Source organism: Passer domesticus, chromosome 16 (genome assembly GCF_036417665.1).
Source record: "Passer domesticus isolate bPasDom1 chromosome 16, bPasDom1.hap1, whole genome shotgun sequence".
Lineage (NCBI taxonomy): Eukaryota > Metazoa > Chordata > Aves > Passeriformes > Passeridae > Passer > Passer domesticus.
In genome coordinates, this window is record NC_087489.1 from 8125928 (window position 1) to 8141534 (window position 15607).

The 15607-nt window shown below is 46.7% G+C and overlaps 1 protein-coding gene across 7 annotated transcripts; it reads right to left on the minus strand.

Annotated features, from left to right (window-relative positions):
- Positions 1-1527: 1527 nt before the first annotated feature.
- Positions 1528-15434, minus strand: TPX2 (TPX2 microtubule nucleation factor). Of its 7 annotated transcripts, none has more exons than XM_064391895.1 (18): positions 15287-15434; positions 10463-10613; positions 10062-10187; positions 9756-9864; positions 9085-9216; positions 8547-8597; positions 8296-8418; positions 7745-7878; positions 7276-7433; positions 6692-6863; positions 6424-6562; positions 5753-5969; positions 5438-5536; positions 4653-4829; positions 4386-4532; positions 3749-3860; positions 2907-3094; positions 1528-2460 (listed from the first exon to the last, which is right to left on the minus strand). In XM_064391895.1, the coding sequence occupies exons 2-18, from the start codon at positions 10563-10565 to the stop codon at positions 2350-2352; spliced, it is 2298 nt and encodes a 765-aa protein (XP_064247965.1). In that variant the 5' UTR covers positions 10566-10613; positions 15287-15434; the 3' UTR covers positions 1528-2349. The 7 variants fall into 7 exon arrangements, with proteins under 7 accessions (XP_064247965.1, XP_064247967.1, XP_064247964.1 ...); XM_064391897.1 differs by having other exon boundaries at positions 2907-3073; positions 15158-15296; XM_064391894.1 differs by having other exon boundaries at positions 15158-15296.
- Between the last annotated feature and the right edge of the window lie 173 nt (positions 15435-15607).

The following is a 15607-nucleotide window of genomic DNA, read 5'->3' on the forward strand; positions in this document are numbered from 1 at the left end:
CCCCAGCCCGTGAGAACCTGGTGGGTGACTCCAAGCTCATCCAACACCCCAGACCCTTGGAGGCACAGCTGCCTGAGGCTCCTGCCCCTGTTTGCAGTGCATGGGGAATACAAGAGGCCATGGCTGGGGGAAGATGTAATGTCTTTTCTTAGACCCAAATGATACCATTGGGGAAAAAATACTGCCAAGCTGTCAGGCACACAACCCCTTCCTCAAGGCAGAAGAGGCCATGTAGGGCCATCAGGGAAATCCAACTGCTTCATCCTTCAGGGATCAGTGGCTGCTCCAGTTCCACGGCCTCATGATCCTGCTTGCCTTCACATTCTTCAGCAGCTCATCATCATTCCAGCTTCCTCCTGACTCATCATAAATATTTGCTGCTTCTGCTGCCCACACGCTGCCTTCTCCAGAGCTGGCACTCGAAGAAAAAACATCTGAGGTTCTGTGATGTCCCCAGCCAGTAGCAGATCACAGGGAGCAGCCCCACCATGACAGAAATGGGGTTAAGGCAGACAGGTCAGATCCTCATGGATTTTCATTTTCAAGAAGAGGATGCTGACATGCCCCTTGTGCTCCAGCCACTTCTGCAAACTGTCACAGCAGCAGTGACAGCAGTTTTTTTTGGCTGTCCTGTAACTCTCAGCTCAGGGACACAGGGCTATCAGCAAAGTCAGAAAAATGTGGCTGAAGGCAGACTGGGTGATTAGATCAAGCTTTTGGGCCAACCTCTGCCACAGCTACACAAAGATCCTCAAGAGAAGGGAAGGAAAAGCTGAAACTTGAGCAAAATGGAGCCATGTCTGAGCTCACCATTTCAAAAAACCCACACTGCCACTGGGTCATTCATCCCTCAGTACCAACATACTTCCCCCCAAGCCTCTCATTCTCCAGCTCCTCGGTTACTGACTGCATAAAACCATTAGTTTTTTGGAAGAATCCTTGTATATCAGTGTGGGTGGCTTTTCCTCTTTTAATCCCAGCACTGAAGTACGAGGCTGGTGCTCTTGGAAACACTCCCACAGAGACCCCAGCAGTTCTGCAATGACATCTCTTGAGCATCACACTTTTTAGGAGAATTCCTGCAGAAACGTCATCCCTTGGGTCCAATAAATGTTCATCTTGGAATTTAGGTCTCTAAGGACTTTCTTCCTTTGTTACTTCTTTCAGCCCAGGAGTAAAATAGCAATTGCTTGATGCACTTTGGCAAGAATGAGACAGCATCTCTAAGCACCCCCTTAGGTGGAATCTAACATCTAGTTTGAACTCTTTTTCACCCAAAAATATGAACAAAAGCTACACACGCTGGAAATACTTCTTCAACAGCATCCCACTTCAGAAGAAATGAAAGCAAATGTTTTCCATAACCAACAAACAAGAAAGTCTGTCCAGTTAGGACAAACTAATTCTAAATTTCCCTTTTCCCCCCTCTCTACTAAGTAACACAACAGCAGCAAGCAGCCCTGCTCACAGGTGTGAGCAGGTATTTCAGCAAAATATAAAGGTAAGAAATCAGAGCACAATACTAAGTAAGAAATAATTGTTAAAACTTTAATCTAGATGTGTCCACTCTTCATAATGCCAGCAGTTTTGTCCTCCAGCACATTTGAGGACTTGAGCTATGTTTAGCTCTGCTTGCTGCCCAAACTAGCCAGAGATGCTGATGGCTCTGTAGCCAAGAGACCTGCACTGGCAGAAGCTGGGGCAGCAGCTCACAGCAAGTCACTTGCCAGAGAAATGGTTCCCCAAACAGGACTTCAGGTATAAAACAACAAGAAGGTTTAATACTCTAATATACACAAAGAACTACTTTTAAGTGTGGGCAAGATTTATATTTGTGGTCATCTAAACAGCAACAAGGAAGGCCAGACCCGTGTTACACTGGCTTGAAGGAACCTCACTTAACACAAGTCAAGCTAAATGTAGACTAAAATGCTAAAAAACAGACATTTGAAAATAGCACTTAGTGTAAAAACACAAGACAGCTCTGCCAGATGCACACATCTGTGTGGCCAGTCTTTATCAAAACCTCTTCTGCAGGAAAGGGCTTCAGCCCACTAGCCAGAGACAGCGAGCAGGTTAGGAATTTTTATTTAAGTAGGTACACAATATCTGTATGCAATATCAAAACTTGGTTTAGTCTCTAGAGAAGATGGGGTCTGGATACACAGCAAGGCCAGGAGGCACTGCTGAAATGCCATGGGCTCAGGTGGAGTTTAACTACTCAGTACAACAATGAAACCAAGCATAGGAGTTCAGACTGAGCAGTCATGGGAAAACAATTGCTCCCTCTCTCCTACCAAGGGAGTGGAGAGGGATGGGATCTCCCAGCAGCTGTCACGTGGATGTTCATCAGCATCGGAATCTGTCTGAGAAGTTGGGAGACTTTGGCACAGTCAGTGGTTGGTGACTGGACTTCACTTCCAGGCTGCGGTATTTGCGTATTGGGTTTGCCTTGTGAACCTGGGGAAAAATAAATATAAGCAAGGGCAAAACAAAGCAAATGGTTGCAGTTATGATGAAGCTGAAATTTGCAGGTGAGCTGTAGATGAGGTGAAGGCAGGCATCTGCCCGAGACCACACACTCTACCCTGGGCACTGGAGCAAGATGGTGGGAAAATGCACAGCACATGTTGGGGTTGTGAGTCACTAAGGTCATTCTGCTTTGATAACTACACATGTGCAGCTCCAAAACTCAGCCATCTCAGCACAGCTGCCTTCTTTGTTTGCATGGTTTTGTAGGTTTGGGTTTTTTAAAGCAGTTGTGAAGTTAGTGAGTCATCAATTTGCAAAAGGGAACCTTGAAAAGGCAGTTTTAGCACAGCTCAACTGTGACATTAGCTCCATAAGGATAATCCCACATTCCTTTGGGTTACTTTATAGCCCTTGCTTAGAAACAGCTCACTTACCATTTCTTGTCTTAGCTTAGCAACTTCTTCCTTTTCACGGTCCTCTTGTTCCTGCCTGATCTGCTCCTCATGCCTCTCCCTTAAGGCTTCTGCTTCTGCCAATCGCTTTTCAAATTCTTGCCGTTCTTTTGCTCTTCTTTCTGTTGCCAGCTCAAAGCTTTCAGGAACTACAGAACCAGAAAGGCTCTCTAAGTTTAGAAATAGAGGAGATAACATTGGTTCAAAGACAGTCAGGTAAAGAACAGCAGCACTAATGTCAATGGAAGCCTCCCTTTGGAGAGCTTCCCCTTGGCAGGGGTGGTTAGGAGATACCTCCAGGCTTCAGGAAAAGAGAAAACTTTACTCCCAGACGTGAGCAGTGTTAATGCAGACGTCACCCCGTCATGGGTGTTCTCATGGGAGGGAGCAAGCACACAATTGTTAGTACAAACAAGCTTTTGGCTGGTTTTATGCTCTACAAATCTCAGCCTACCCAAGCAGTAAATGCCTTCATCTCACTAGAAACGGGAAGGAAAGAGTGACAGCACTGCAGAAATGCCAGCTGTCTCTGCAGGGAGCTCCTCACATTCTCAGTACCCTTATCCTGAGCTGGCACACATCAATCATCTGCCAATTGCAGCAGAGCTTCTAAATACAGCTGCCATGCTGGAGCAGAACAAGGGGGTGGAGAGGAAATCCCCCTGCTCCCAGGGGACACAAGCTGTTAGGCAATTAGTTGATTAAATGCAAGGCACTATTGGCTGTGCTGATGAAGAAGTGGCAACAGCCAGAAAAAACATCACTTAATTGCCTCAGTTCTGAGCTATCAGCCAAGCCCATGTAGCAAGTACTTGCAACTCTACCTGATAGTAACCTATGTTCCTTTTTGGGCACAAAAGGCTCCTGGTGTGTCACTGTGTTGGGACGAGCTTTAAAACATGCTGCCTCCTTCTGCCTTTTCAAGTCTTCTTCAAGCTGCAAGAGAAGAGAGCATGTCAAGTGCCAGGCAGAAAGAGCATCTCCCCCTGACCCAGACTCCAGCACTCCCTACACTGGAAAACCCATGCTGACTCAGTCAAATAATTTCCATGGAAAATTATATTAAAGCAAAAAATTGGTGTCACTTGTTGCCTGATAGTTGCTTTGCCAAAAAATAGCCTGAAGAAAGTTTCAGGTGTCCACTGCAGACTTCACATGAGAAAAGCAGTGTATTATTTATGTGTCAAAGAGATTCAGCTGCACAGAGCTGCTGCTTAGAAAATGCCTCACAGCTGTTCATACAATTGTGGTAAATCCCATCATTTACCATTAAGTGAGAAAAATAAAAACAAACCATTGACCAATCCTTTACCCAACAGCACAAGTTTCATGCCAAGAACAGAAAAATTCCTTGCTCCAACTCAGCTACTGATTCACTTCAAGGAGGACAGTTTCTCTAGTCAAGCACAACTCCACCAGCTGATTTAAGTCTGGTCATTCCCATTACCCTTTTCATCCTACCTGCTGTTTCCAGCTCTGGAGCTTGGCAGCTCCCCGCTCATCCACCTGCAGATGGAATGGTTCAGGCTGAGTTAGGTTTTTGACCTTCTTTTCTGGCAGTTTAACTTCGTCAAAGTAAGGCAGAGGCAGCGCTTTGAACTTTGGCACCTGAAATAAACAACTCAAAATATTTCTTGTCCTTTCCTTGGAGGTTTAATAGACAACAGCAAATCCTGTCACACTCTTTTTACTGAAGGAGTAGAATCCAAGGTAGCTTTTAATTCTTACCTCTTCCTTCTGTAGTTCTTCTATTCTTTTCTCTTTTTGTATTTGTCTCTCTCTGTCCCGGGCATCGAAAGAGAAGGGGCAAACTTCCACGTGCCTCTGCTCTGGCATTTTGGGTTTGAAGGGCACTCCATAATGTGGCATAGGATTAGCTTTGATCACAGCCACCTCCTCTTTTTCCTAAAGGGATATTAGCATTAGGAGCTGATTTTTTACTTTTGTATAGGCTGCAAATCCTGCCAAGCAAAGCCACAAAGAGCTTTGATTGAGCTCCTTTGATAAGGGGCACAGCAGGGTCACACAAACAGTGGACACTGTAAAAATTAGGAACCCAAGAAGTATCAATTTACTGGCATCCTGAACACCACAGGCCCAATTCTTCCTTTTTTTGAAACCACTCTCAATTTTAGTACTCATTCAAATTAGACTGTAATAATTTGATATCCCCTTGACAAGAGGGAAAGGAAGAAGAATGTGAAGCTTTAAGAATCCTACTCCCCACCTCAGGGAGAAGAAAGGTCATGTGTAATATCTGCCTTCAGTGACAGAATAGGGAAGGGTGAGAAATCTAAGCAGTTCACCTTCCTCATTTATAGCAGCAATACCTCAGAAGCCCTCATCAGTGCCCTAGCATTGAAATTATTTCATTTTTAATGAGAATTCAGTTTCTGTAAAATGAGTAGCAATAACCAGATTGTTTCAAGTGAATAGCACAGACAAAGGTAACCACTGGAGGAACTGCTCACAGGAGGGAAGGAAGGAGCTTCCAGCCCCGTCACAACTGTTACCTTTTCCTCCTCTCTGCCAGTCACATGGGTCCTGCTTCTCAAGGTAAAGGCTGGAGACTTGGGGACAGTAACAGGAAGTGCTTTCTTCTCTGGAACACCCTGTTCAGAAAAGCCAGTGAGGAGTTACCCAAGGCCAAGTGCCAAGAAAACGCCTCAGAGAAACAACCTGACAGCACAGGATGTACCTACTGAGGTTCTTACCTAATGACAGACACTGTTTACTGAGATCATTAAACACATAATGCAACATAGCTACAAACATTTTGAAGCTCATTGCAACCAGTTCCTAAGCCTGGGTGATATTAAACGTCTTACCACAACATCCTCCAGGATTTTTGTGGGACATGGCCTGGAATGGAATTCGAAGCGCTCTTCCTCCTGCTGCTTCTTATTCTCACGCTCCTGAATCCTTTTTTCTATTTCCAGCTGAAAGCCAATGGGTTGGGTGAGCTTCTTCAGAGGGGGTTTCTTGGGCAGGAGTGGCCCACCCTCAAAGATTTTGTGATTGACTTCTCGTGCTTTGAATTTGTACCTATGCAGGAATAATGGAGACAGTCACCAGTTGTACATTGTATGTTACTGTGCAGTTCCAGTTAGCAATTCTTCCTTTGCCTTCAAAACAGCAAAATTAATAAGGAATATCTTACGAATTATTTTCCTAGAAATCCAAACCTTCGCCTACAGGCAAGTTTGGAAGTGTATGCAGGCTGCATTGCTATATTGGGTTTGCTTTACTCATCATAAGGTGTACTCAACCCAAGATCAGCTCTCCTAAGAGCACGTTCTTCAAAATGAATTGTTTGTATTTCACTCCCCTACAATCAGATCTAAAGAATTATGAACAATCTAAAGGAATCTCAATGGTGTAGGCTTCTCATTCTTTCACACAAAAAGGGTATTCCAGAGAAGTGACATTTTGATACCTGAAAAATACTTCCAGAGTGGTACAACCATCCCCTGGAGGACTAGAGTAAGCCCTTACTTACTGTTGAATTTTCTCTACTTCCTCTGCTTCTAACTCTGCAGCAGTTTTGCAGGTGACAGGTCTCAAGCGCTGCTTTGTTCTCAGCACTGGTGTTTTGGGGTTTGTGGGCCGAGCCTTCACTGGCTTTTTTGAAACTGAGCCTACAAATTCAAGTCAGAGACCAGCAGTTAATGGCAAGGCCTGCAACAGACACGGGCCATTTGCTCAGAGTAGTCAAAGCATCTCCTGCTCTACCAGCAATGTCTGTGGACACAGCCAGGACAACTCACCTTCCTCAGATTTCCTGCTCCTCAAGTGGTAACGAGGGGGTGTGCGTTTTTGGAATGCTTCTACCTGCTCAGCAAAGGACACATATTCTGTTGTGGCTTCTTCAAGTTTTCTTTTGTTTCCCTGGGACAGATTGAAAGGTTTGGGGACAGTGTGTCCCTTTGGCATTCGCATCTGGGGACAGAAAACCACAGTCAGTATGGCCAGGAGGTTTTGATGACATTTCCCTTCCCCACTGACACACAGTATCTGTCCCTTCCTCTCACTGCAAAGAAGATAACACCTCACATTAAGCACAAGTGTTAACAGTCTGAAAATGCACAAGTTATATTGGGAAACTGTATCGAGCAGATTAAAGGACAAAGTGGAATGGCTGGAAGATCTGACATTAAAGGGCTCTTTTTCCACAAGGTTTCTTTGGAGTCCTGTGGCAACACAGACACACAGGAAGTCTGCAGTCACATTTGCACAACACCTGCCTCCTGTGGTAACCTCTCTGTGGGTATCAGCCCAAGCATTGCACAAGCAGAAGGGAGGTGATGGCAAGAACCAGTGAGCTGAGTGCTGGCAACACTCTGGCTCTCACCGGAGAAGGGGGATGCTTCCTCAGGACTGCTGCAAAATTCAGCTCCTTGTACTCGTTCCCAGGCTGGCTTTCTGCATTCTGCTTAATCCTATCCTCCGTGCAGAAGTGGAAATTAATTGGCTTTGTTACTTGACCAACAGGTTTCTTTGTGGGTTGTCCTAGAGAAAAAGAACATGTAAGGACTGGAAGACTTTTGCTGTGGGATACGATTTGTGGAAATAAAAAAAAAAACATTTAATTTCTAACAACTAGGTAAATTTTTAGAGAACTCATCTTTAACATTTCAAAATATGACATAACCCAAACCCACCTGTTTCCAGGCAGTTTAGAGGCTGATCTACATTAAATGGCTGCTAATATTTATTGCAAAGTATGAAATGCTTGTTTTGAAAGGTACTTGCACAGCTCTGTGCAGCACACTCCAGCTGAGCCCAATGCAGCCTCACTCAGCAGTTCAGGCAGAGCCCACCTGCTCCAGCAATAGCTGCTTTCAGAGACTCCTCGTTCTTCTTCCGCAGCTCCATAACCTCCTGCTGCAGCTGCTGCATCTTTTCCAGCTCCTGCTCCTCTGTACTCTTTGGCTTGCTAGAAGCTTTGGTCCTCCTGCATAAGCACATTAAAAACTAAGATATACCTTTCTGCTTCCCTGGTTATGTGCAAGGAACATGCTTATCTCCAGCCTCACTGCAGGAGCATCACCAGTTATAAAAACATCTTTAGAAGAGATCTGCTTGGGTTTTGTTGAAGAAATCTCACAGCTAGCTGCTATTCTGCAGACCCATTTGCTGTGTGCATTCTTGACCCATTAGGAAGAACAACTTTTTCCTCAAAAGAAAAGCAAAAGCTTTCCTGTGCAGAGGTTCAGCTGGTGAAGTACATTTCATCCTAATATTGTTGCCTTGACCCAGTGTTTACTAAATGTGATACCATCACATGCTAAGTTGAAGCTGAAAACACTCAGCCAGGACTGTCACCTAAATCAACTGTGATTAGCACACAAGTCACAAGAAAGCCACGTACTTCAACATTGTTGGCGTGGAGGGCATGGTCTGTTTGCTTTTCCCTCTCCCTGGAGAGAGGTCAGGATCCTGCAGGGGCTCTTTCTTTGTGGATACTTCTCTTGCCTTCTCTCTGCTACCAGAACTAAGAGAAAAAGTTGTTAGTTGTTTATTTAGAACTGTGTTCTAAATAAATGACCGCCTGCAGCTCTCACCACCATGCATAACATCCCAACACCTGGTGAGGTCTAAGGTATGCCAGGCTGGCCTTACCTCACCCCAGGCCTAGGTACAGGCCATCCAGCTTTCTCTGGTACTCTAAGGCTGCAGAAGGGAAGATGAATTACTGAGTTTTTGGAACTTTTCTCGAGAAGGGAGGTACACTGTAGATCACTGAGATACAGCAGTGTTTCAAAGATCATACTTCAATTTCCTGACCTCAAGCTTATCACCATATGATACTTTAGTGGTTAAGTTAATTTGAGAAATATTTTAGCTGTGACTCTTTCATAGCTAATGATTGCCTGATGACTTCTGGATGGATAAGTTCAGACAAATTTAAAGCTGACAGACACTGAGTAAGAAGGTGAAGAAGCCCATGCTTATTTAATTCACATCTTCACCTCCAAAGAGAGCAACTCCTTCAGCATTTACAGTCATTTCTTGTTCATTAAACCAGTATCAGCAACCAGTTCCAGCCACTACCCCCTAACCCTCCTGTAAGAACTGTCTCAGACAGGCAGAAACCCTTTCCAAAGAAATAGTTGTGTCCCTTTTCCCAGCCCTAAACAGAAGGACTTGGATGACATACAGTCTCATTTTCTTCAAGGGTGGAACATCTTCCTTATTATCCAGGGCATTAGCAATTCTCTCTGCTTTGATTCTGCCTGGCTGCTTGCGCTGCTGGGTCTTCCCCTGCTTTGCAGCAAGTCTCCTGCCTGGTCTAGAGTAGAACAGAAAGCAGAAGTCAGTTTTCCCATAGATCTGAGGACACACCTGGATAACACACTTATGTCAGTGCATCCCCTAACTCTACCATACAGATTATGTTTAACAGAACAATCCAAACACAGCATGATTTTATTAAAGTTTAACAACGTATAAACTAAATATTCTTTGCTATATATGAGCATGCAGAGCTTGCATTCGTATCAAGAATGAGTTCTGCCCAAGTCAGGCAGATATAAACAAAGAAACTTTATAAGCCACCCCAGTTTCAGATATCCTCACATTCCAGAAGCTCCTGGTGCTGCCGAGTCTCATTTGACAAGTATGTGAGACACTGCATTACATTTCCACCCTAGAGACTGCCCCTCCAGCTCAGCCAGCAGATCAGATGTCCCAAAGCACCATCTCCATGGTGGAGAACTCCAGCCCCACAGGATGCCCCAAGAACAGCTTAGAACTGCAGATCCTGAGAGCAAGGGCCTGCTTAGTTACACCATCATCAATCACTGCACAAACTGAACACAAATATTTCACCTCTGAGGGGCCTCTGCAGGGGCAGCAGCTCTCCAGGTTGCCAGGGACCCAACGATATTCTGAGGGACCGTGTTGCCCTGGGCACATTCTGCTTCACCATCACTTCCACCTGAGAAAGGGGCAAGTGTCAGCTCATCTATATACACATAGACAGAACAACAACAAGTAAAATCACATCTTAAAAAAAGACCTTGCAGATAAGAGTTTATGAAGATGGCCCCACAAAAGCCAGACAGAAGCATTCCCATTTTGTCAGTGAAAGGCAGGTAGAATTCATTCCCTCCCTGCCACACCATGCCAGCTTACTCATTGCTACTTCCTGTGAAGGGACAGAAGACAGAATAACATCAGGCTTTGAAAAAGCAGGGCTGCACTGAGAGACGTTTGCCAGATTTTCTGCAGGAGGGACATTCTCCAGATTGGCTTTTTCATCTGTAAGGACAGAAAGACTTTCACTATACACACTGTTAGGAATTGTTAACAATACCCCAGAATATCATTATGAGGTTAATAAAGGCAAGTTACAGATGACAACACTTAAATACAAAAAAAAAAAAAAAAAAAAAAAAGAAAAAAAGAAACCTCATGCACAATGAATTATGCAGTTAACACCATGATTAACTGGCACAGAAGCCAGGCCCAAAACAAGGATCACACCAAGGTGTCATCCAACCAGGAAACACCTCAAGGAGTTGGAAGCAACTTACCAAACCAGGAGTCTGCATTGTGCACATCATCCTCGTTCAGAGTAGCAAAATCGATGCAGATGTTTGGGACATCAAAAGAATAACGGGATTCTGGCTTAGACATCTTCACAGTCACACTGTCCCCAGGAGTCCTGTCTGCACTGCTACAGCCCTTTAGACAACAACAGGGAATCAGTGGAACCATTCCCCACCTCTCTTCCTCTGCAGAGTTTCCAGGGACAGGCATTGGGACAGCCTTTGGAACATTCCCCATTCCTGCACTTCACACCTTTGGGCAGAACTCCTCATGAGCAATGCAGTTTTATTCTACTGCTGATCTGCAAAGCTAAGGATATTTCACCACTGTTGACATTTGCAGGTTCAAAACTATCAAAAAGATCAAGTTTTGACAGGATTTTTTTTTGTACCTGTGGGTGCCAGAATCATATTTTTTAAGGAGTAAAGTATAAAGCTTTTCCAGAGTGATTGATTTCTACTTCCTTCCCTCACCACACACAAAGAAGAGTTCTTACCCTTACAAGATTTACAAATCTGATGAGATTCACTCCAGAGCACTGCAATGCACAGCCTCTCTCTCTAAAGGGCTACAAAAAAGAACTAATGACACAAAGGTGCTCTTCTATAGAATTGATTTTCAAAGCAGGAAGAGGTTGTGTAGAACCCTGTAACTGGGCAAACAGTCAGGAGGGCAGTGGCAGGCCCTCTTGCATTCCTTAGCACTAGCCCAAGGCTGGCCAGGCTATAAACAAACTGAGCACTGTGACCCATGTCAAACAGTCCCTGCAGTTAATTAATGAAGCACTGACAGCAAGAGGAGTCCCTGTGTCAACAGGTGATATTAAACTCAACGGAACAGGAATAAAGCCAGTGACAAAGTTATAAACCCTGAAATTATATAAAACCTTCTTGCAAAGGTGCTTTTGTGATGCCTTGAACAGCTGTGAGGCAAAGCCCACGAGGACATTATAAAACACTCCCCAAGGAAATCACCTGAACTTTGCTTTTATGAATCCAAGCAATTCCAAAGCAGCATATTCCTAACCCACAGAGCCTCAGCCCTAAACCATCTGACTAGGCAGACCACACATGGTTCAAAACCCAGATGGTGTTCCACAATAAATAAGAAAATGGTAAAGAGTAAAGAAAATCAGCATTTAGGGGGTACCATGCTGGTCACAACCACTGGCCCCCGAGGATGGGTGCACTGAGAAGCCTCCAGCCCCCCAGAGCAGAGCTGTGATAGTTAAAGGCAAGAATGTCATTAGAGAAGCACCAGCTACATGGCTGGGAAGATGTCAAGGTAGGGCCCAAAGAAGGCAAACAGAAGAATTGGAGCCAAAACCAACTGTAACTGAGCTCGAGACATGGCTGGAATCAAATGCTTTCCTACTGCCCTTAATCAAGATAGAATTTCTGTCAACACTTTAGACTTTTTTAAAAATCAAATGCGTCATCTGCATTCTCCCCTCACCCTCTCCAGTCAGAGTCAGAGCTCTGGGCATCATGTTTCACAGCTACTTGTGCCCACTGCTACACTGCTGCAGTTTGCAGCTTTTTACTGAGTAGAGCCCATCTTCCATAGTGCCACCCCCTCATCATCGACCCCTTCTCTCCCCTCTACCCCAGACAGTCAGTAAAAGAAAAGGATTGTATCACTGCCTCAGTTTTGTGAAAGAGACAACAGGAAGACAGAAGTTTTTGTGACTGAACTCCAGAAAGTCCATTTCAGTCAGATGAACTCATGGCATCTGCTTCTCAAATCCCTACATATCCTCCAAGTCCTGCCTGGAACAGGCCTGATGGTGAAGCAGCTCACTGAGAGGCACCCTGCTCCTCCGCCCACCCTCTCGGGCTGGGACAGGGATCAGCCAGGAATGCTCTGGTGATTTATCACCCCTGTGCCCACCACCAGGCATCTGCAATCCCACCAGGCTCTGCCAAGCACAGCCCAGCACCCGCTGCCCACTCCCTGCAGGCATTTTAAAACACCCGCTGGTGATCCTGACAGCACAACCACATTTATCTCAATCCAAAATTCTTTCTCTCCACCGCAGCATTCATCCACCGGAAGGGAGGCGTGGAAATTTTTCCTCATTAATAGGGACGTTCCCCAATTAGCAGGCACCGTGTGCATTTCCCAGGCGTGATTACAGGCACGCTGTAATCCTACACAGCTCGGCGTGGATTTAAAGCATGACCCTGCTCTCCCCCACATCCATCACCTCCTGTGTCGACACGGGTGTCTGCAGCCAGCCGGGGAACCCTCACCCCCGTCCTGCAGGATCAGCTTTCACCTGCTCTGCAGAGCTGCCCAGGCAGGAAAGGAGGATCTGATCTTCCCTCCTGCAAAAAGACCCCAAATTGATTCTAGAAAGTGACTACTTCATGAAAACTTTCATTTGCTTTCTAGGTCTGCTCTCTCACTGACCTCAATGTGCCTCCAGAGCAGCACAGCACAGGGAGGAAGAGGCACTGGGCTCCTCTGGACACCAGGCTTCTTTTGAGTAACTACACTTTGGCACGTTCCAGAAGAGTGCCTTGGCATGGTTTAGATTAGTTAGCTTTGAAAAAGGATTACACTAAATTGGAACAAGCATTCCTATCCCAGAATAAGACTGATCCAACAGCAAGTGCAGTAGGTATTTTGGAATAACTTCACACCTCGCTCTAATCCAAATTAGCTTTAAAATACTGACACAATTCCATCACAGAGGTGTTCAGTGTCTTTGTCTTAATGTAGCTGGGAATTTTGTGCCAACAGCACAATTTGCCTGGACAAAGAAGCTTCCAGCCATTCAGGCCATAGTGTTGGAGATAGAATGCAGCATTTCAAGATGAGAAATCAAGGTGAGAGGGAGAGAGAATGGAGCAGTGTGGGAGAGTAGCAAGGACAGGATAGGGACAAAGAAAGCTTGTGATAGGACAAGTGGGAATGGCTTCAAACTAAAAGAGGAGAGATTTAGATTGGATATTAAGCAGAAAATCTTCCCTGTAAGGGTGGTAAGGCTCTGGCAAGGGCTGCCCAGAGAAGCTGTGGCTGCCCCATCCCTGGAAGTGTTGAAGGCCAGGTTGGACAGGGCTGGTCCAGTGGAAGGTGTTTCTGCCCAGAACGGTGATGGGGAGCTGGAACAAGATGAGCTTTAAGGTCCCTTCCAACCCAAACCAGTCTGGATCCTGGGGAAGCCACCTTGCAATGTAGATAAGGCCCTGGTGAACGGGAGATGATGCCTTATCACACACACCATGGTGCTTCACAAGTTACAGACATCACTCATGGCAAATCCTACCAGGACCAGAAAGCACAGTAAACAACAACAGACACACAAGAGGCTATTCTAAGTTACAGCAGCAGATAAACACAAAGCCAGCTGATCCACATGCCTCAGAACCCAAGACAGGCAACCAGGAACAAGCAAGAGAAGCTTCCCCAAGGCTGGGGCAGCTGCATGGGAATGTGCTCCAGCAATTCCAGGGCCTTCTGCTGGCCTTCAGCACCAGCTGCCACTTAAACACAGGATGCTGCAGTAACCAGGCAGTTTTAATTCAGCCTGGCAGCTTCTGTTCTTTTTATTGGAATAATAATCCAGAGGTCATGGGTGGTTTTCAGGGGTTAACATGTAAGCTGGAGCATTAGAAAGGGGTTAACATGTAAGTTAGAACATCTCTGAAGCTATAGCCCTGTCACAACAGCCTGGTGAGAACCATGCCACCACAAAGCCATCACCTGAACTCCCTCTGCATGACGCTGCCAGCCTCAGAAAGTCACCCTTCATCCTTGCTTTTCCCTGAGCAGGGTTAAGTGAACACTTCCAACACGCTGTGGATCTACAGCTTCTCCCTCCTCTCTCATTCCCCTGACTCAAAGTTCATCATGCTTTTCTGCAGCACAGAATCAACAACGGATTCACCATCCCCCAAACGCTGCTGTTCCATCATTTAATGCTCAGACTGGCAGACAAAGCCTTTAACTCCCCCCAGGTGATAGCTGAGCCCGCAGAAAGCTCCGCACACCACCCGGACCGGCAGCAAAGCAGGGCCAAAGGGCGGGCACAGCCTTCGCCCTGCTAACGGCCCAGACCCGCCCCGTCCCAAAAATAAACAGCCCTGACACCTCCTGCTCCCTAAAAAAGATCCCACAAGTTTTAGGAGACATGAAGATGGGACATTCTAAGAATAGAAGTTCAAGGAAAATAAAATTATTTTTAGCTAGCAGAGCCTCAACTAATTGTTACATTAAGTTGAAGGTCCTCTAGCTTAAAAAAAGCCCCCATAAAAATAGTTCCCGTGATGTTTTTCTGTTATTTGGGCCAGGTTTTGCCCGGTTTGCTTCCCTCCTTTTCCTGGGAAGCGGGGTTTGAACTGAGAAAAAGTTACACAGCCTCCTATCGTGAAATACACTGTTCCAGCAGCTTTCGCGATGGTTTAAAGGCTTACAGCTTTATTTCAGTGCCGAGCCCCCACCCCCCGTAAGGGACGCGCCTGGCGCTCCGGTACCGCGATCCCCCCGGGGGCTCCGGTACCGCGATCCCCCCGGGGGCTCCGGGCCCGCTTCCCCGGGGAACGAGGGGTTCGCGCTCAACCCCCGGGGCTCCGCGCCCGCCAGGCACCGCGATAGCGGCTCCGGCCACGGGCTGAGCGCCCGGAGCCGCCTTCCGCCGCCGCTTCCCACCGAGCCCTCGGCCCCGTTACCGATACCTGGGCTCGGAGTAGGCCCGGGGAACAGCCGCGTCGCTAGGGCCGGAGCGAACGAGCAGATACGGGAAGGGCTGCGGGTCGCGGGAAGGGGAGCGAGGCCGGGCTGTGCGGCCGGTGCCCCGCACTCACCTCAGCAGCGCCGCCGCCGCCGTTAACGGATTTCAAACTGGGCTCGGCAGTCCGAACCCACCAATCAGCGCCCGGCGCACGCCCTTTGAGGCGCGCTGATTGGCTGCGCCGCCTGAGGACCCGGATAAGCAGACCCCGAGCAGCGCGGTTGCGCTCGCCCGGCAAAGCCTGACGGGGAATGTAGTACGCGCTCGCACAGCGCCACAATGACCTGGTGAGAGCCGAACCACAACTCCCATAAGCACTGCGGGACACAATAGACCAATCAGAGACGGCAGTGCTTTGAGTGTCATTCTGGGCGGCCTATCAGCGGCTGGTGGG